The 20,923-nt window shown below is 44.4% G+C and overlaps 1 protein-coding gene across 1 annotated transcript in view; it reads right to left on the reverse strand.

The window, feature by feature from the left end:
- The window catches only part of fam193a (family with sequence similarity 193 member A), a 241,280-nt gene that overhangs the window by 69,892 nt on the left and 150,465 nt on the right, over positions 1–20,923 (reverse strand). The window contains exons 5-6 of the mRNA XM_041186547.1: positions 15,709–15,876; positions 5,104–5,332 (exon numbers count right to left, since the gene is read on the reverse strand). Of these exons, the coding sequence (XP_041042481.1) occupies positions 5,104–5,332; positions 15,709–15,876 (397 nt within the window). The remainder of the gene's footprint in view (positions 1–5,103; positions 5,333–15,708; positions 15,877–20,923) is intronic.

Here is a 20,923-nt window from a genome sequence, read left to right on the forward strand (position 1 = left end):
AAACTGGCATAGGGTAAATCATATTAGACAGTTAAATGCCTGACTCAAAGATTGGTATGGGAGAAATGGGTTTTGCTTCACGGGGCACTATTGGGGAAAGTGGGAACTGTACTGTTGGGACAGGCTTCACCTGAACTGTGCTGGAACAAGTGTCCTGGTGAGTCATATAACTAGAGTGGTAGTGAGGGCTTCACACTAAATAGTTGGGGCAAGGGATCAAGATTGGAGAGATGTGATAAATTAAAGAGAGAAGGCAAGGCAAGAGAAGCAAAGTAGGAATAAGGGAAATGATCAGCATCAGGAAGGGGCAGAGTATGCAAACCTTACCAGCAGGTAAGGCTAGAGGTTACAAAAATAATAAAAAGACAGAACTAAAGGTTCTCTATCTGAATGCACTTAGCATCCCTTCACTGTCGCTGTGTCAAAATCCAGGAATACCCCCCCCGCCCCGTAACAGCAGAGTGGGTGCACCTGCACCACATGGACTGCAGTGGTTCAAGGTGGCAGCTCACCACCACCTTCTCAAGGGTAATTAGGTATGGGCAATAGATGCCGGCCTAGCCAGCAATGCCCACGTCCTGTGAAAGAATTTTTAAACAATTCATAACAAAACAGATGAATTGAAAACACAAATAGAAATAAAAATGTATAATCTGATAGCCATTACAAAGACTGGGACCTAAATATTCAAGGGTACATGATAGTTAGAAAGACAGGAAGCTAGGGAAAGGTGCAGGAGTAGCTCTGATAATTAAGGATGACATTGGTACAATAGAGAAAGATGACCTTAATTCTGGAGATCTAAACGTGGAATCAGTTTGGGTAAAGATGAGAAATAGTCAAGCTAAGAATTCACTTGTGGGAATGGTTTATATGCCCCCTAATAGTAGCCACACTAGAGAACGGGGTATACAGGAAGAAATAATGGGAGCTCATATCAAAGGTACCTTGCACCTAGCTAGGAGACACCAAGCAATGTGTTCATATTACTAATAAAATTGGTGGAATGAAAGATTTATTGTTAGAAGTTAAAATTAAAAACCTAGTAATACAATGGAAAATTTACATTCAAAAGGAAAGTTAGATATAAACCAAGAGGAGTCTGCGTGTGAGAGTCAGAGGCATTTAACATCTAACCATCCTCTAAGCCTACAACTGTCTGCAAAGGAACCAAATTGAAAGGAACCTAATTTTGAATTTGTACGGTCAAATGTACTTTGCCTGGTGTCTGTTTAAAGTCTATGGGTTATTGTTGCCTTGGTGAAGATTTACTTGGGAGTGGTTAATTTTGGGATTTGTTTAAAAGTTATTATGATAGTAATTTGTAGACATGTGTATGTGTTTAATTTCTTGCTAAATTAATAAATGGTTAATTTAGCTTTATGTAAAAAGCCTCTTGAGGATTGGTGGTCTTATTACTGAATTCAGAGCTGCATCTCAACCATACTAAATGAAAAAAGAGGTTATGGCAGTTGTTCAAATTAACCTCTGGGATTTAAACAACTCAGCTTTTAATAACTGCTGTGTCATAACAATAATCATGAGTGATTTTAATCTACAAATAGATTGGACAATTTAGATTGGCAAAGGTAGCCTGGATGATGAGTTCATAGAGCATTTTTGGTACAGTTGCTTAGAGCAGCATGTTTTAGCACCAACCAGAGAGAAGGCTATATTAGATCTGGTAATGTGCAAAGAACGGCAATTGTGAGAGCATGAAGACAGAGCTGGCTAAAGTGAACTGGGAAATCAGGTTAAGGCTTAGATCAGTAGAGATGCAGTGGCAGGCATTGGAGTATAATGTGGGAAAATGTGAAGCTGTTCAGCTTGGCAGGAAGAATAAAAAAGCAGGGTATTACTTAAACGGAGAATGACTGTAGAATTCCTATGTGCAAAGGGATCGAGGTGTTCTTGTGCATGAGTCACAAAACATTAGGATGCAGGTACATCAAGTAATTAAGACTAATGGAATGCTATCCTTTATTCCAAGAGGAGTTGAACATAAAAGTAAGGACATTATGCTTCAGTTATATAGGCATTGGTGAGGCCACATCTCGAGTACTGCGTGCAGTTTTGGTTTCCTTATTTAAGGATGTAAATGCGTTGGAGGCGGTTCAGGGGAGGTTTACTAGAGCAGGTTGTCATATGCGGAAGGGTTGGGCAGGCTGGGCTTGGTTCCACTGGAGTTTAGAGGAATGAAAGGTGACTTGATTGAAGATCCTGAACGGCCTTGGCAAGGTAGATGCCGAAAGGATGTTTCCTCTTGTGGGTGAGTCCAGAACTAGGGCCACTGTTTTAAGGGTCGCCCTTTTAGGAGAGATGAGGAGAATTTTTTTCTCTCAGAGGGGTTATGTGGCTTTGGAACTCTCTGCCTCAGGTGGTGGTGGAGGCAGGGTCATTGAAAATATTTAAGACAGAGGTAGATAGATTATTGTTAAACAAGGGAATCAAAGGTTATCGGGGATGGATGGGAATGTGGAATGTGAAATGCAAATAGATCAGCCATGATCCTATTGAATGGTGGAGCAGGCTCGAGGGGCAGAATAGCCGACTTCTGCTCCTATTTTGTATGTTAGTATGTATATTTAAAGCGATTTGTCAGAATACTCAGAAAAGATACTTTCCTGTGAGAATGAAAGACTTTAAGGAACTGCATAGCATCCGTAGCTAACTAAAGAAATTAAAGATAATATCAAATTGAAAGAAAAAGCGTATAATTCTGCAAAGATGAGTGGCAGGTCAGAAGACTGGACAGAATATAAAGAACAGCAAAGAATGGCTAAAAGATTAATAAGGAAGGAGAAAATAGAGTACGAGAGAAAGATAGCTAGCAATATAAAAACAGAGTTTCTATCGGTATTTAAAAAGGAAGTAGAATGAGCACTAGTCCTTTAGAGAGTGAGAATGGGGACATTATAATGGAAAATAAGGAAGGACATTATAATGGAAAATAAGGGAATGGCAGATGAATTGAACAGATTTGTCTTCACTGTAGAGGATACAAATAACACCTCAGAAATAACTATGAATCAGCAGGTGACAGGGAGGGAGGAATTTAAAGCAATTATAATCTCCAGAGAGAGGGTACTAAGAAAATTATTGGAACTAAAAGCTGACAAGCCCCCAGGTCCTGATGGATTTCTTACTAGTATCTTAAAAGATGTAGCTGCTGAGATAGTAAACACACTGGTTTTAATTTTCCAAAATTCCCTCGATTCTGGAAAGGTTCCAGCAGATTGGAAAATAGCAAAGGTGGCTCCTCTATTCTGGAAAGGAGGGAAACAGAAAGCAGGAAACTACAGGCCAGTTAGCTTACCAACTGTCATAGGGAAATTGCTGGAATCCATTGTGAATGAGGTAAATGGAATGTTGTCATTCATTGCAAGGGGAATGGAATATAAGATCCTGAGGGGACTTGACAGGGTGGATGCCAAAAGAATGCTTCCCCTTGTAGGGGAGACTAGAACTAAGGGACAGAGTTTAGAAATAAGGGATCTCCAACTTAAGACAGAGAGCAGAAGAAATTTTTTCTCTCATAGGGTCATGAATTATTGGAACTCTCTTCCCCAGAGAGCGATGGGGGCCGGGTCAATGAATGTTTTTAAGGGAGAGGTAGATAGATTCTTGACTAACAAGTGTCAAAGGATATGAGAGGTACGTGGAATGTGGATTTGAGGCCACAATCAGATCAGCCATAATTTTATTGAATGGCAGAGCATGCTTGAGGGGCCGAATGGCCTACCCCTGCTCCTAATTCATATGTTTGTTCGCATGTTTACTTGGGAAGGCAAATGAGAAAGTTGCAAGTACGAGGTCCTAGATTTTGAAAACTGGGGCACAAACCAAAAAGCAACAAGATACTGCTGAACCTGCACCAATCATCAACTGAGTTGTGGTTAAAATATTTTGCGTGCCCGACTTTAGGAAGGATATTAAGGCCGCAGAAGAGATTCACTTAGATGATACCAAGGATAAGTTTTAATTTCAAGTAAAGACAAGAACAACTGGAACCTCTTTCACTGGAATAGAAAAGCTTACAAATATGAGATGTTCAGAATTATAAAGGGTTTTAATCAAGTAGATGGAGATAAATCATTCCTACTTTTCAAGAAGTTAACTAAAGGGATCAGTGAATTCTTTTGAGCAGAGTGTTGTTAGGACATAGAATGTCTTACCCGAAACATAGGTGGAATCAGAATGCATAACAGTTTTAAAAGGAGCAGTTTTAAAAATATCTGAAAAAGAAAAAATGGGGAAAGGGCAGGGAAAATGAGAGTAAAGAGATAAGCTTAGATCTCTGGTCAGCATGATTGCTGGGCACATGGCTGTTGCGGCAAAATTTTATCCTCGACCTGACAATACTGCCCATTTCTTCTGGGGTAGGGGGTTGTCGGGTGATCAAGGGGAGGGTTTGGTGGGGTTGATTGGTAGTTGGGGGAAGCCAGTTGTGGAGTTACCCAGCTGTTGAGCCAGGTATTAAACTGCCTAACATTTCCTGGGTAAGTATCCAGCTAAGTATCATGTATCTAGCCTAAACCTCCGCCCTAAGCTCAGGGTCGGAGACATTCACAGGGTCCTGGGCAGCAGGAAATCAACCCATCGGAAGTTTAAACTTCCCCAGCAATTCCCACGTATGTCTATGCATCAGGATTTGCCTTTCCCGACAAACCTCCCATCTCCAATGATCCAGAGGCAGGAAGATTTGGACCAGAGTTCTTTTCAGAGAGCTGATGCAAGTGTATGGTCTCCTCCTATGTTGAAAAATCCTATGATTATGTGAAGAAGCCCCATTTCACACCTGGATGACCACAAACCACTTAAATATTTGGGTCGAATTCTGCATTTTTGACTTAGTATGAAAGAGGACACACAATATTTTAGCATTAAACACTTTTTAGGGATAAATGTTGTCTTTGAGCTGGGTTTTGGGGTGAGGAGGGAGGCGAGTTTAGTCACGATGTTCTGGCCAGCACAAGTCTGGCCTGCAGGCTTGATGGACCGAATGGTCCTTTCCTGCTGGTCAGTGTTTGTACATGTCACATGGAGAACACAGCTTTACACTTGCATGCAGCATTATGGTAATTACTTATTTTTGAAACTTACCAGTGTAATGAGGAAGGTGCTGATTGTGCGAGCAGCTTGACAGAGGGCGCTATATTCCTCCAATAGGAGCGAGATGAACTGATGGGCCTGTGGCGGGCCCTGGGCCACAGTTGTGACTTTGGATCCCAGTGACAGATGTCGGAGCAAGCGTACCTTCATTTCAAGAACATATTCCCTGGCCTGCTGCTCTAAGCGTTGGTATAACTGGTAGGGGTCTCGTTCACATAACCTATGGCCAAGGAAAAAAGAGCACATTAATCATCTATTACAAATCTTGATTGTTCACATGAAAAAAAAACTAAATTAGAAACATAGAAAATAGGAGGAGGAGGTCATTTGTCCCTTCATGCCTGCTCTGTTATCCAATATAATCATGGCTCATCCTCTATCTCAATGCCATACTCCCTCCCCATACCCCTTGAAGCCTTTAGAGACCAGAAATCTATCAATTTCCTTCTTAAATATATTTAGAGACTTGGCCTCCACAGCCTTCTGTGGTAGAGAATTCCACAGCTTCACCACCCTCTGAGTGAAGAGGTTTCTCCTCATCTCAGTACTAAATGGGAGACTTATAAAGAAGGCCAATGCACATGGGATACAGGGTCATTTGATAAGGTGGATTCAAAATTGGCTTAGATGTAGGAGACAGAGGGTGATGACAGAAGGATGCTTTAGTGACTGGAAGCCAGTGTCCAATGGTGTACCACAGGAATCTGTGCTCGGTCCCCTACTATTTGTCATTTATATAAACGACATGGATGACTATGTGGGGGGTAGGATTAGTAAGTTTGCGGATGACACAAAGATTGGCTGGGTGGTTAACAATAAGGTTGAGTGTCTTGGGCTACAGGAAGATATAGACGGGATGGTCAAATGGGCAGATAAGTGACAGATGGAACTTAACCCTGAAAAGTGTAAGGTGTTACACTTTGGAAGGAGTAATTTGATAAGGAAGTATTCAATGAACGGCATGACACTAGGAAGTTCTGAGGAACAAAGGGACCTTGGCGTGTGTGTCTGTAGATCTCTGAAGGCAGAGGGGCATGTTAGTGGGGTGGTGAAAAAGGCATATGGGACACTTGCCTTTATCAATTGAGGCATAACTTACAAAAGTAGGGAGGTCATGTTGGAGTTGTATAGAACTTTGGTGAGGCCACAGCTGGAGAACTGTGTGCAGTTCTGGTCGCCACATTATAGGAAGGATGTGATTGCACTGGAGGGGATGCGGAGTAGATTCACCAGGATGTTGCCTGGGATTAAACATTTAAGTTAAGAGAGGTTGGATAGATTTGGGTTGTTTTCGTTGGAGCAGAGAAGACTGAGGGGTGACCTGATCGAGCTGTACAAGATTATGAGGGGCATGGACAGGGTGGATGAGAAGCAGCTGTTCCCCTTAGTTGAAGGGTCAGCCACAAGGGGACATAAGTTCAAGGTGAGGGGCAGAAGGTTTAGGGGGGATGTGAGGAAAATCTTTTTTTTTACCAGAGGGTGATGACGGTCTGGACTGCACTGCCTGGGAGGGTGGTGGAGGCAGGCTGCTTCACATCCTCTTAAAAAGTACCTGGATGAGCACTTGGCATGCCATAACATTCATGGCTATGGGCCAAGTGCTGGTAAAAGAGATTAGGTAAGTAGGTCAGGTGTTTCTCACGTGTCGGTGCAGACTTGATGGGCCGGAGGGCCTCTTCCTGCACTGTGGGATTCTGCTAAATGGCCTACCCATATCCTGAGACAGTGACCCCTTGCTGTACAAAAAATGCACCAAGTACACCCAACATCAAGAATCAAGTGCTGGGGTCAGGGAGAACAGTGTTAGCCTCGAGACATATTGCAAATTAATTCATTATACACATGTGGGACTAAGTTTTATTTCATCAGAGACTGCTAATGCAAGATGCCTTTTGTGGCATGCGTAATTTTATTTTCTATTGTATTTTGTATCATTTATCGAGGTTGACAGAGCTGTGTGATAAATAAATAGGGATTAATAGAATTAATTGTGCAAATGGAGAGCAGCAGGAACAGACATCCAACATCATGCCCATGCCAGGAAGGGACACACCCACAGAAGAAACAGTGGTCTTACGATTAAACAAGTATTGCCACAAGATTCTCTGTTTATTGACTTGTGACCAGTGTATCTAGGTTGATAACCAAATGAGCATTACGTAAAGTAGAAACCTTGCAGTAGTAGAAAAATAAGTTTTTGCCTTTTCTGCTCTTTGGATTCTTTTCTCTAAATCTTTACAGGCAACTGGTCTATGCTTGGTTCACATTCGTGAAAAAACGCCCTTTCATAACATTTAGAAACATTGAGCAGCATTTTGAGATGTACACAGGTAAAGTTGGGGGAGTGCACCCAAATTGCAAAAGTCTTGATTTGCCCTTAATGTAGAATAGTGTCAATGGAGTTAAATTCCACAACTCCTCCTCAGATTGGAAAACCAGTCAGGGAGGAACTGGAATTTCTTTATCTTTTCATGGGATATGGGTATTGCTGGCAAGGTCAGCATTTCTTACCCCTCCCCAATTGGTCTTGACAAGTTGGTGGTGAGTCACCCTCCAGAACTGCTGCAGTCCACCTGGCACCCACAGTGCTATAAGGAAGTGAGTTTGGAAGGATGTCAAGGCTGAAGAAAAAATCACTGAGATGACACTGAGGATAAGATTTAATTATGAGGAGGGAAAAGAGCAACTGGAGTTTAAGAGGATGATGAGCATGCCACTGTTGCTCTGGGGCACAAGCCATTCTTGGACAAAGCTGCACAGCCTAATAGCAGGTTGATTTGCAAACTGTAATATAGCAAGATATTTCCTGGGAGCTACATGAGCTGTGCCCTTTCATTCAACATTGGGCCAACTTTCCATGACTTCTCTAATTTTAAATGAATTTATGGGGAGGCAGTGGTATTGTCATTGGGCTAGTGATCTAGACACCCAGGGTAACGCTCTGGGGACCTAGGTTCTAACCCCACCACGGCAGAAGGCGGAATTTGAATTTAAAAAAAATCTGTAATTAAAAGTCTAATAACATTGTCAATTGTTGTAAAAACCCATCTGGTTCACTCATGTCCTTTCGGGGAGGAAATCTGCTGCCCTTACCTGGTCTGGCCTATTTGTAACTCCAGACCCATAGCAATGTGGTTGACTCTTAAATGGCTGAGCAAGCCACTAACGAGCTGCTACAAAGTCACAAAAAAGGAATGAAACCAGACGAACCACTCAACATCGATCAAGACACGGGAAATGGCAACAGCAAAGTCAGCCCAGTCGATCCTGCAAAATCCTCCTTACTGACATCTCTGGTTAGTGCCAAAATTGGGAGAGCTGGCTCAGCAACAGCCTGGCATAGTCATCCTCAAGGAATCATACCTTACAGATAATCTCCCAGACACCACCATCACCATCCCTGGGTATGTCCTGTCCCATCAGCAGGACAGGCACAGCAGAGATGGCGGCACAGTGGTATACAGTCAGGAGGGAGTTGCCCTGGGAGTCCTCAACATTGAGTCCAGACCCCATGAAGTCTCATGGCATCAGGTCAAACATCGGCAAGGAAGCCTCCTGCTGATTACCACATACTGCCCTCTCTCAGCTGATAATCAGTGCTCCACCATGTTGAACAATGCTTAGAGGAAGCACTGAGGATAGCAAGGCGAAGAATGTACTCTGGGTGGGAGACTTCAATGTCCATCACCAACAGTGGCTCGGTAGCATCACTACTGACCGAGCTGGCCGAGTCCTAAAGGACACAGCTGGTAGACTGGGTCTGTGGCAGGTGGTGAGAGAAACAACAAGAGGGAAAAACATACTTGACCTCATCCTCACCAGCCTGCCTGCCGCAGATGCATCTGTCCACAACAGTATTGGTAGGAGTGACCATCGCACAGTCGTGGAGATGAAGTCCCGGCTTCACATTGAGGATACCCTCCATCGTATAGTGTGCATGACCACCGTGCTAAATGGGATAGAGTTCGAACATATCTAGCAATTCAAGACTGGGCATCCAAGAGACGCTGTGAGCCATCAGCAGCAGCAGAATTGTACTCGAACACAATTTGTAACCCCACGGCCTGGCACATCCCACACTCTACCATTACCATCAACCATCAAGCCAGGGGATCAAGCCTAGTTCAATGAAGAGTGCAGGAGGGCATGCCAGGAGCAGCACTAGGCATACCTAAAAATGAGGTGCAACCTGACGAAGCTATAACACAGAACCATCTGGGTGCCAAACAGCATAAGCAGCAAGTGATAGACGGTGCTAAGCAATCCCACAACCAACAGATCAGATGTAAGCTCTGCAAGTCCTGTCACATCCAGTCGTAAATGGTGGTGGACAATTTAAAAACTCAATGGAGGAGGCTGCTCCACAAATGTCACCATCCTTAATGATTGAGGGGCCCAGCACATCAGTGCAAAAGATAAGACTGAAACATTTGCTACAATCTTCAGCCAGAAGTGCCGAGTGCATGATCCATCTCGGCCTTCTCTGGAGGTCCCCAGCATCACAGATGCCAGTCTTCAGTCAATTCGATTCACTCCACGTGATATCAAGAAATGGGTGTAGACACTGGATACTGCAAATTCTGTGGGCCCTGACAATATTCCGGCAATAGTACTGAAGACTTGCACTTCTGAACTTGCCGCACCTCTAGCCAAGCTGTTCTACAGCAGCTACAACACTGGCATCCACCTGGCTATGTGGAAAATTGCCTAGGTACGTCCTGTGCACAAAAAGCAGGAAAAATCCAACCTGAACAATTACCGCCCCATCAGTCCACTTTCAATCATCAGTAAAGTAATGGAAGGGGCCATCAACAGTGCCAGCAAGCAGCACTTGCTTAGCAATAACCTGCTCACAGACGCCCAGTTTGGGCTCCGCCAAGGGCACTCAGCTCCAGACCTCATTACAGCCTTGGTTCAAATATGGACAGAAGAGCTGAACTCCCGAGGTGAGGTGAGAGAGTGACTGCCCTTGACATCAAGGCAGCATTTGACAGAGTGTGGCATCAAGGAGCCCTAGCAAAACTGGAGTCAATGGGAATCAGGGGGAAAATTCTCTGCTGGTTGGAGACATACCTAGCACAAAGTAAGATGATTGTGGTTGTTTGAGGTCAGTCATCTCAGCTCCAGGACATCACTGCATAAGTTCCTCAGGGTAGTGTCCTTGGTCCAACCATCTTCAGCTGCTTCATCAATGACCTTCCTTCCATCATAAGGTCAGAAGTGGGGATGTTCGCTGATGATTGCACAATTATGTTCAGCACCATTCGCAACTCCTCAGATACCAAAGCAGTCTATGTCCAAATGCAGCAAGACCTGGATAATATCTAGGCTTGGGCTGACAAGTGGCAAGTAACAGTCGCACCACACAAGTGTCAGGCAATAACCATCTCCAACAAGAGAGAATCTAGCCATCGCCCCTTGATGTTCAAGGGCATTACCATCACTGAATCCCCCAATATCAACATCTTGGAGGCTACCATTGACCAGAAACTGAACTGGACTAGCAATATAAATACTGTGGCTATAAGGGAAGGTCAGAGGCTAGGAATAGCAATGAGTAACCCACCTTATGACTCCTCAAAGCCAGTCCACCATCTACATGGCACATGTCGGGAGTGTGATGGAATACTCTCCACTTGCCTGGATGAATGCAGCTCCTACAACACTGAAGAACTTGTACCGTCCAGGACAAAGCAGCCCGCTCGATTGGCACCACATCCACAAGCATTCACTCCTTCCACCACCAACACACAGCAGCAGCAGTGTGTATCATCTACAAGATGCACTGCAGGAACTCACCAAGGCTCCTTCGACAGCACCTTCCAAACCTATGACCACTACCATCTAGAAGGACAAGGTCAGCAGATAGATGGGAACATCATCAGCTTGGAGTTCCTCTCCAAGTCACTCACATCCTGGCTTGGAAATATATCACCGTTCCTTCACTGTTGCTGGGTCAAAATCATGGAACTCCTTTCGTAACAGCACTGTGGGTGCACCCACACCACATGGACTGCAGCGATTCAAGGCGGCAGCTCACCACCACTTTCTCAAGGGCAACTAGGGATGGGCAATAAATGCTGGTCCAGCCAGCGAAACCCAGATCCCATGAACAAATTTTTTTAAAAGTGCTTCCATTGTTACTTGCCCTAACACCTCACCCCTCATTGCCTCAATGATTCACCTCCTGTGCCACATGTAAACATCTTCAATCTCTTGTTATGTGAAACTAAGTGAGAGGCAACATATTTTGGTCAGAAGAATAAGGAGACACAATACAGGCTACATGATTTAATTTTAAAAGTGGTGGCAAGAACAGACACACCTAGGGGTGTTTATACACAAATCTTTGAAGTTGGCAGAACAGTTTCACAAGTATAGAGGCTTCTGGGCTTCATAAATACAGGCAGAGAGTACAAAAGCCAGGAAAGTTAGGCTAAACCTAGTTAGGCTAAACCTATCTAAGTCACTAGTTCATCCCAGCTGGAGTGTTTTACTAAGGACATGAAGGTTTTGGAGAAGGGATAGGAGAGATTTAATAAAATGGTTCTAGAAATGAGGGATTATGATTGGATGGACTGGAGAAACTACGGCTATTCTCCTTAGAGCAGAAAAGGCGAAGGGGATATTTGATAGAAAAGAACCTGGGGAAGCATAAGGAAAAAAGATTTTATGGGTAAGAGGGGTTAGAATTTGGAATGCATTGCCTGATAGGGTAGTTGAAACAGATTAAATAGCAGCTTTGAAAAGGGAATTGGATAATTACTTTCAGGAGAACAAGCTGCAAGGATGTGCAGAAAGACCCAGTGATTGGGACTAAATGGATTGCAATTCCAAAGAGCCAGCACAAACTCAATGGGCCAAATAGCTTCCTTCAGTGCTGTACTGTACTGTCGGTTAGCTCAGTTGGCTGGCTGGCTGGTTTGTGATGCAGTGACATCAATAGTGCAGGTTCAATTCCCATTCCAGCTAAGGTCACCAATGAAGGCTCCGCCTTCTCAACCTCACCGCCCTGGCTGAGGTGTGGTGACCCTCACGTTAAACTCACCACCAGTTGTCTCTCTCTCTCTCTGATGAGGGGGCAGGCTATGGTCCTCTGGGACTACGGCAACTTATATTCATTCATTCATTTGTAGCGTGTGCTGTACGGCAGATGCATGGGAATACCACCACCTGGAAGTTCCCCTCCAAGCCACACACCATCCTGACTTGGAAATATATCGCTGTTCCTTCACTGTCACTGGGTCAAGATCTTGGAACTCCCTTCCTAACAGCACTGTGGGTGTATTTACGCCACATGGACTGCAACGGTTCAAGAAGGCAGCTCACCACCGCCTTCTCAGAAGCAATTAAGGATAGGTAATAAATGCTGGCCTAGCAGAGATGCCCATTAACTGTAAAAGAAAAAAACTATTCTATGTCCCCCATTTGAGATGATTTTCTTCTCTGAGGGTTGTTAGTCTATGGAATTCTCTTCTACAGAGAGCAGTAGAAGCTAGGTCATTGAATATATTCAGGGCTGAGTTAGATCGATTTTTGATTGACAAAGGAGTCAAGGGTTACGGGGGCAGAGAAGGTGGATTTGAGGCCACAAGATCAGCCATGATCTTATCAAATGGCAGAGCAGGCTCAAAGGGATGAATGGCCTACCCTCGCTCCTAATTCTTTTGTTCTTATGTTTTGTGTTCTCTAATTGGCTCATGTTAATGACTTTCAGCAATTTAACTACTTCCGGTTTTCCGCTTGGCAAAGAAATCTATAGGTGTGCGTTTGCATTTGCCTTGTTCCTTTTAAAGTGCAGTGCATAGTTAATTTCTTGCGGTTCTGTCCAAGGTTCCACACCCGAGATGTTAAATCATCTATTCTCTGCTGTGGTTACTGACTTGCTGAGTATTTCACAGCAATTCTTAATTTTTGTTTCAAAGTTAGAGATGTTCAAAATTGAGGGGTTTTGATTGATTAAATAGGGAGAAACTGTTTAGTAATCAGGCAACACAGATATTAAAAGTCAGCTGCGAGATAAGGAGATATTTTTCTATGCAGCGAGTTATGATGATTTGTTAGGTACTACCCGAAGTGGTGATGGAAGCAGATTCAATCATAGCTTCTGAAAGGGAATAGAATATGCACTGAAAGGAAAAAATATAAAGGTTATAGATAATGGGCAGGAATTGTCTGCCTAATTAGCAGCTCGTTCAAAGAGCAGGTGCATTGTGCTGAATGGCCTCCTTCTGTGCTGTACATTAAGATTTCAGTATTAGCGATAATTTGCTTTGCCTTTCCTGACAGGTTTCACACGACTGGTTCAGTACATTTTATTCTTGAAATGACCTTTCAAGAATGCAACGCATAAACTTATTAAGACATTATATAATTTTCCCTTGTGCACAAGTACAGTTAAATTCTTTTGCTCTTCCAGCTCAGAACTTTTTTTGTCAAGAACACATCTGCAGGAGCAAAAGAACGCAATTCTTTCACTTGTATCCCATGTCCAACCTAGAATAATAATAGGACTCAAGTTTTTACTCGTTACCCTCCTGGTTCAGCTGAGTTATACAGAGCATGCAGGGCCCTGTGCTTATCACAGGTGCAGCAGTAATAGACAGTGCTATCATTGGCCTGAGCATCTATGCATTAGCTGGAGGCAAGGGGTGGGGGGAGCAGAAGGAAGAATTTGAGAGGAGAAGAAATAGCTCTCCCTTTGCCACTACACCAAGCTGAGTGAGGGCCAATGAGGCACATTTCTACAAAACAGGAAGCATTTATATAGTGTATTTCATGTATTAAAACAACACCTAAAGGCGCTTCACAGGAGCATTATAGAACAAAATTTGACATCAATCCACATATGATGATATTAGGGCACATAACTAAAAGCTTCATCAAAGGGGTACGTTTTAAGGGTCATCTTAAAAGAGAAGTGGAGAAATTTAGGGAAGGGATTCCTGAATTGAGGGCCTTGGAGCTGAAGGCATGGTTGCTAACAGCATTGGGATGCACAACAGGAGCACAGATATTGGAGGGTTCTATCCCCTTTTCACGTACATATGAAATAATCTCACCATAAACATGCCTGTGGTGTGAACTCAAATCACATATCCATAGATAAATAAATGTATACATATATCTCATTGATGTTGGCGGGATTTTGCTGTATGTAAACTAGATCCCGTGTCTCCTTACAACTCGATGGTGAGCACACTTCAAAATACTTCAATGGCTGAGAGCACTTTGGAACAAGGCGAGAGCACGAAATGTGCTATTGAACAACTTATATTTAAATAGCACCTTTAACGTAATGGAATGTCCCAAGGTGTGTCACAGGAGCATTATAAAACAAAGACAGGCACCAACCTACATAGGGCATGTTAGGTCAGATGATCAAAAGCTTGGTCAAGGTGGTAGAGGGAAGGAATTTCGGAGCTTGAGGCCGAGGCAACTGAAAGCACGGCCAACAATAAATCGTGCAGCGATCATAATTGGGAACACACAAGAGGTCAGAATTAGAGCAGCACAGATATCTTGGAGGATTGTGGAGCCGGAGACTAGAGTGTTAGGAAAGGCAAACCCATGGAGGGATTTCAAAACATGGATAATAAAATCAAGACGTTGCTTGACTTGGAGCCCATGTAGGTCAGTGAGCACAAGGATGATAGGGGAATCGGACTTGCTGCAAGTTAAAACACAGATTTAAATTCTTCCTGTAATTTTTCCTCAGAGCTAAGCCTTCAAGTCTGACAATTTGCTATTTTCACTTTAATTTTAATCATTTTTCAAAAAGTATTCTGTATGGTTGCTTAGGAATTACAAATTTTGAATTGGATCAAGCCACCAGCTCCGAGAAAATGAAAAGGAAACATATCCTGCTCTGCTCACTAAAGAGGTCCCTTCCAACTACTGCAAGACATCACATTCGAGTCTATGGCACAACACATTTGGTTTAATTTAACCTGCAGAGAATGATCGACATGCAGTTGGGTTTCTGAAGACAGCAGCACTGCACTAAAGACAGAGGCCTGTCTGGGCTGAAGTGATGCAGCCATTTCACAACACTAACTTTTTTGAGGAGTGTGGGGAAGAAGGGAAACAACTAAATGGTTACAGAATGACTGTTACTGGAGGTATACATATTCAGGCCAGGATTGTGCTCAGCTGTGCCCCAAAAGTCTAATTGCGTCTAACCTCAAGTCAAGGGCATGAAAAATTTGCAGGGCTATAGGGAAAAAGTGGGGGAATGGCAGTAATTGGCCATCTCTTTCCAAGAGTTGGCATAAGTACAATGGGCCAAATGACCTCCTTTTGCCCTGTATGATTCCAGGATATTTTCAGTTAATTTTCCGTTATTTTAAATCAACTTGCAGAGTAACTATTGACAGAGAATTTTCATTGAATGCTACAGGTCAACTGCATGTTGAAGGCTGCTGACTCATTAAGTACTTGAAAACTGGAGAATGCAACATGCATCACTTCACATATAAAGAACAGAAAGCAGATATAGTCAAAACTCCAGTGACTTTGCTTACATTCCCTGTGGCAAAGTTCAGTTTAAACATAGAGATTTCCACAAGCATATTTAATAAATTATAAATCATTTACCTGTCTACCAGTTCTTTCATTCCCTCTTTATCTGGCACCAGCGATTGGTCCTGGTCATCAGCCAACGGTGTCCCAGCTTGTCGATAAATACATCGAACCATGTAACGTACCTCTGACCAATAATGCTGAAGCTGTTGAGATTCTCGCTCGTTCTCTGCCGATATTTCTCTGCAAAGAATTTAAGTCATTCAATAACTATTAATTCAATCCTTGAAGAAAAGCTGCCGAATTTCAAATAGCCATTTTCTTGAAATGAACCAACTGGTTCCTGCTTACAAAACGATGCTTACCTGTGGGTTAAACTTCCTGTGTGTGATGTCTCTTTAAGGCAGTTTTAGGCAAGCTCTAGAAAGCAAGTACTAGAGCACACATCAGCTGCCTCAGGGTTTCAATAGGTCCTCCTTACTCAACCAGCTCCCATTTTCAGCTCCTCTGAGCTCTGCTGCACGTATGGACTGAGGCTTCTTGGCTTTCGAAGGGCTGCTGCCCAGGTTGGGAGAATGATATCAAGACAACAAAAGTTTCATTCTTTTTAATTCATTCACGGGATTTGGGCTTCGCTGGCTGGGCCAGCATTTATTGCCCATCCCTAGATGCCCTTGAGGTGGTGGTGGTGGTGGTGGTGATGGTGAGCTGCCTTCTTGAAACACTACAGTCCATGAGGTGTAGGTACACCCACAGTGCTCTTAGGAAAGAAGTCCCAGGATTTTGGCCCAGCAACAGTGAAGGAACGAAGATATATTTCCAGGTGAGGATGGTGAGTGATTTGGAGGGGAACTTCCAGGTGGTGGTGTTCTCATTTATCTGCTGCCGTTGTCCTTCCAGGGGTAGTGGTTATGGGCTTGGAAAGTGCTGTCATAGGAACTTTGGTGAATTCCTGCAGTGCATCTTGTAGATGGTACACACTGCTGCTACTGTGTGTCGGTGGTGGAGGGAGTGAATGTTTGTGGATGTGGTGCCAATCAAGCGGGCTGCTTTGTCCTGGACGGTGTCAAGTTTCTTGTGTTGTAGGAGCTGCACTCATCCAGGGAAGTGGGGAGTATTCCATCACACTACTGACTTGTGCCCTGTAGATGATGGACAGACTTTGAGGAGTCAGGAGGTGAGTTACCTGTCACACTATTCCTAGCCTCTGACCTGCTCTTGTAGCCACAGTATTTATATGGCTAGTCCATTTCAGATCCTGGTCAATGGTAACACCCAGGATGTTGATAGTGGGGGAATAGTGGGGGATGGTAATGCGATAGTTGGATTCTTTCTTGTTGGAGATGGTCATTGCCTGGCACTTGTGAGGCGCAAATGTTACTTGCCATTTGTCAGCTTAAGCCTGAATATTGTCCAGGTATTGCTGCATTTGGACATGGACTATTTCAGTATTTGAGTCACCGTGAATGGTGAACAGTGTGCAATCATCAGTGAACATCCCCACTTCTGACCTTATGATGGAAGGAAGGTCATTGATGAAACAGCTGAAGATGGTTGGGCCAAGGACATTACCCTGAGGAACTCCTGGAGCTGAAAGGACGGACCTCCAACAACCACAATCATCTTCCTTTGTGCTAGGTATGTCTCTAAACAGTGGAGTTTTTTCCCCCCGATTCCCATTGACTCCAGTTTTGCTAGGGCTCCTTGATGCCACACTCTGTCAAATGCTGCCTTGATGTCAAGGGCAGTCACTCTCACCTCAGGAGTTCAGCATTTGTCCACGTTTGAACCAAGGCTGTACTGAGGTGACGGGCAGTGGTTCTGGCAGAACCCAAAATGGGTGTCAGTGAGGATATCGCTAAGCAAATGCCGCTTGATATCACAGTTGATGACCCCTTCCATTACTTTACTGCTGATCGAGAGTAGATTGATGGGGCAGTAATTGGCCAGGTTGGATTTGTCCTGCTTTTTGTGTACAGGACATACCTGGGCAATTTTCCACATAGTAGGGTAGATGCCAGTGTTGTAGCTGCCCTGGAACAGCTTGGCTAAGAGCATGGCAAGTTCTGGAGTACAAGTCTTCAGTACTATTGCCGGAATATTGTCAGGGCCGATAGCCTTTGCAGTATCCAGGGCCTTCAGCCGTTTCTTGATATCATGTGCAGTGAATCGAATTGACTGAAGGCTGGCATCTGGGATGCTGGTGACCTCTAGAGGAGGCCGAAATGGATCATCCATTTGGCAATCCTGGCTGAAGATTGTTGCAAATGCTTCAGCCTTATCTTTTGCACTGATGTACTGGTCTCCCCCTTCAATGAGGATGGGGTTATTTGTGGAGCTGCCTCCTCCAGTGAGTTTTTTAATTGTCTATCACCATTCATGACTGGATGTGGCAGGACTGTAGAGGTTAGACCTGATCCATTGGTTGTGGGATCACTTAGCCCTGACTATCACTTGCTGCTTATGCTGTTGGCACACAAGTAGTCCAGTGTTATTGCTTCACCAGGTTGACACCTCATTTTTAGGTATGCCTGGTGCTGCTTCTGGCATGCCCTCCTGCACTCTTCATTGAACCAGGGTTAATCCCATGGCTTGACGGTAATGGTAGAATGAGGGATATGTCAAACAGCATAAGCAAGTGATAGACAGGGTTAAGCGATCCCACAACCAATGGATCAGGTCTTAGCTCTATTGAAGGGTCATGAGGACTCGAAACGTCAACTCTTTTCTTCTCCGCCGATGCTGCCAGACCTGCTGAGTTTTTCCAGGTAATTCTGTTTTTGTTTTAGCTCTGCAGTCCTGCCACATCCAATCATGAATGGTAGTAGACAATTAAAAAACTCACTGAAGGAGGCGGCTCCACGAATAACCCCATCCTCAATGAAGGGGGAGACCAGTACATCAGTGCAAAAGATAAGGCTGAAGCATTTGCAACAATCTTCAGCCAGGATTGCCAAGTGGATGATCGATCTCAGCCTCCTCTAGAGGTCCCCAGCATCACAGATGCCAGCCTGCAGTCAATTCGATTCACTCCACGTGATATCAAGAAACGGCTGAAGGCACTGGATACTGCAAAGGCTATGGGCCCGGACAATATTCCGGCAATAGTACTGAAGACTTGTCCTCCAGAACTTGCCGTGCCCTTAGCCAAGCTGTTCCAGGGCAGCTACAAAACTAGCATCTACCCTATGTGGAAAATTGCCCAGGTATGTCCTGTACACAAAAAGCAGGACAAATCCAACCTGGCCAATTATTGCCTCATCAATCTACTCTTGGTCATCAGTAGAGTATTGGAAGGGGTCATCAACAGTGCTATCAAGCGGCATTTGCTTAGCGATAACCTCACTGACACCCAGTTTGTGTTCCGCCAGGGCCACTCCCCCTGACCTCATTACAGCCTCAAACATGGACAAATGCTGAACTCCTGAGGTGAGAGTGACTGCCCTTGACATCAAGCCAACATTTGACAGAGTATGGCATCAAGGGATTACCGATTGTGTTTGAGTACAATTCTGCTACTGCTACTGATGGCCCACAGCGCCTTATGGGTGCCCAGTCAGGAGTTGCTAGATATGTTCGAAATCTACCCCATTTAGCATGGTCATAGTGCCACACAAGGTGGAGGGTGCCCTCAACGTGAAGGCTGCTCTTTGTCTCCACAATGATTGTGTGGTGGTCACTCCAATCTAAACTATCATGGACAGATGCATCTGCGGCAGATTGGCTGATGAGAATGTTTTTCCATCTTGTTGGCTCCCTCGCCACCTGCCGCAGACCCAGTCTAGCAGCTACGCCATTTAGGACTCGGCCAGCTCTGTCAGTGGTGGGGCTGCCGTGCCACTCTTGGTAATGGACATTGAAGTCCCCCACCCAGAGTACATTCTGGACCCCCGCCACCCTCAGTGCTTCCTCCAAGTGTTTTTCAACATGGAGGAGCACTAATTCATCAGCTGAGAGAGGGCGGTATGTGGTCATCAGGAGGATTCCTTCCCTATGTTTGACCTGATGCCATGAGGCTTCATGGGGTCCAGAGTCGATGTAGAGGACTCCCAGGGAAACTCCCTCCTGACTGTATACCACTGTGCCGCCATCTCTGCTGTGCCTGTCCTGCTGATGGGACAGGACATACCCAGGGCTGGTGATGGTGGTGTCTGGGTTATTGTCTCTAAGGTATGATTCCATGAGGATGACTATGTCAGGCTGTTGCTTGACTAATCTGTGAGACAGCTCTACCAATTTTGGCACTAGCCCCCAAATGTTAGTAAGGAGGACTTTGCAAGGCTGACAGGGCTGAGATTGCCATTATCGTTGCCAGTGCCTAGGTCGATGCCAAGTGGTCCGTCCGGTTTCATGCCTTTTTTGTGACTTTGTCGCAGTTTGTTACGGCTGAGTGGCTTGCTCGGCCATGCCAGAGGGCGTTTAAGAGTAAACCACTTTGCTGAGGGTCTGGAGGCCAGGCCAGGTAAGGGTGACATATCTCCTCTAAAGGACATTAGTGAAGCAGATGGGTTTTTACAAAAGTCAACAATGGTTCCATAGTCATCGTTAGACTTTTAATTCCAGATTTATATTGAATTCAAATTCCACCATCTGCCACGGCCGGATTCGAGCCTGGGTCCCCTGGGTCTCTGGATTACTAGTCCAGCAACAATACTACAATGCCATCGTCTCCCCCTAATTACTTGCTGAGTTCAAACTCCTCCGCACAGCAATCCCACCACAAACCAGCATCCACCAAAGATGCTGAATCCTTGAGAAAGTGTGCCTATCTAATCTAGTGCATGCATATTCAGGGGTACCAAACAACTCGGATGATTTTCACATGCAATGTACATGTCTGGTAGCGCTGCAAAGCCTCAAGCCCAACCCAGACATACAATAAACTGACAGCTATATACTTCAGCTCTGCTACAACAGACCAAGTTAGAATCCCGTATCCTGGCTTGAGCACTTGAGGTGGGATAGCACAGCCATGCAACGAGTACACAATTTTCACTACAACTCTCAATGGGATGAGAGGCTTTATAGTTAAGAGGAGAATCCAAACAAATTATAAATCTTATAAATTTCATAAGGTTAAGAGGAAATCTAAGACTTTGAAGTAAACCATATAGGGTAGAACAGTTTGCTTGATTGGCACCCTTACCACTTGCTTCAATATCCACCATGCTCCATCATCAGTGGTTTGTGGTTGCAACCTGCAGGATGCATTGCAGCATATCCCTCTTCAATAATCTCTACCTCAGAGGACAAGGGTAGCAATGGTGTGGGAACACAATGACTGTCAAGT

Source organism: Carcharodon carcharias, chromosome 4 (assembly GCF_017639515.1).
Source record: "Carcharodon carcharias isolate sCarCar2 chromosome 4, sCarCar2.pri, whole genome shotgun sequence".
Lineage (NCBI taxonomy): Eukaryota > Metazoa > Chordata > Chondrichthyes > Lamniformes > Lamnidae > Carcharodon > Carcharodon carcharias.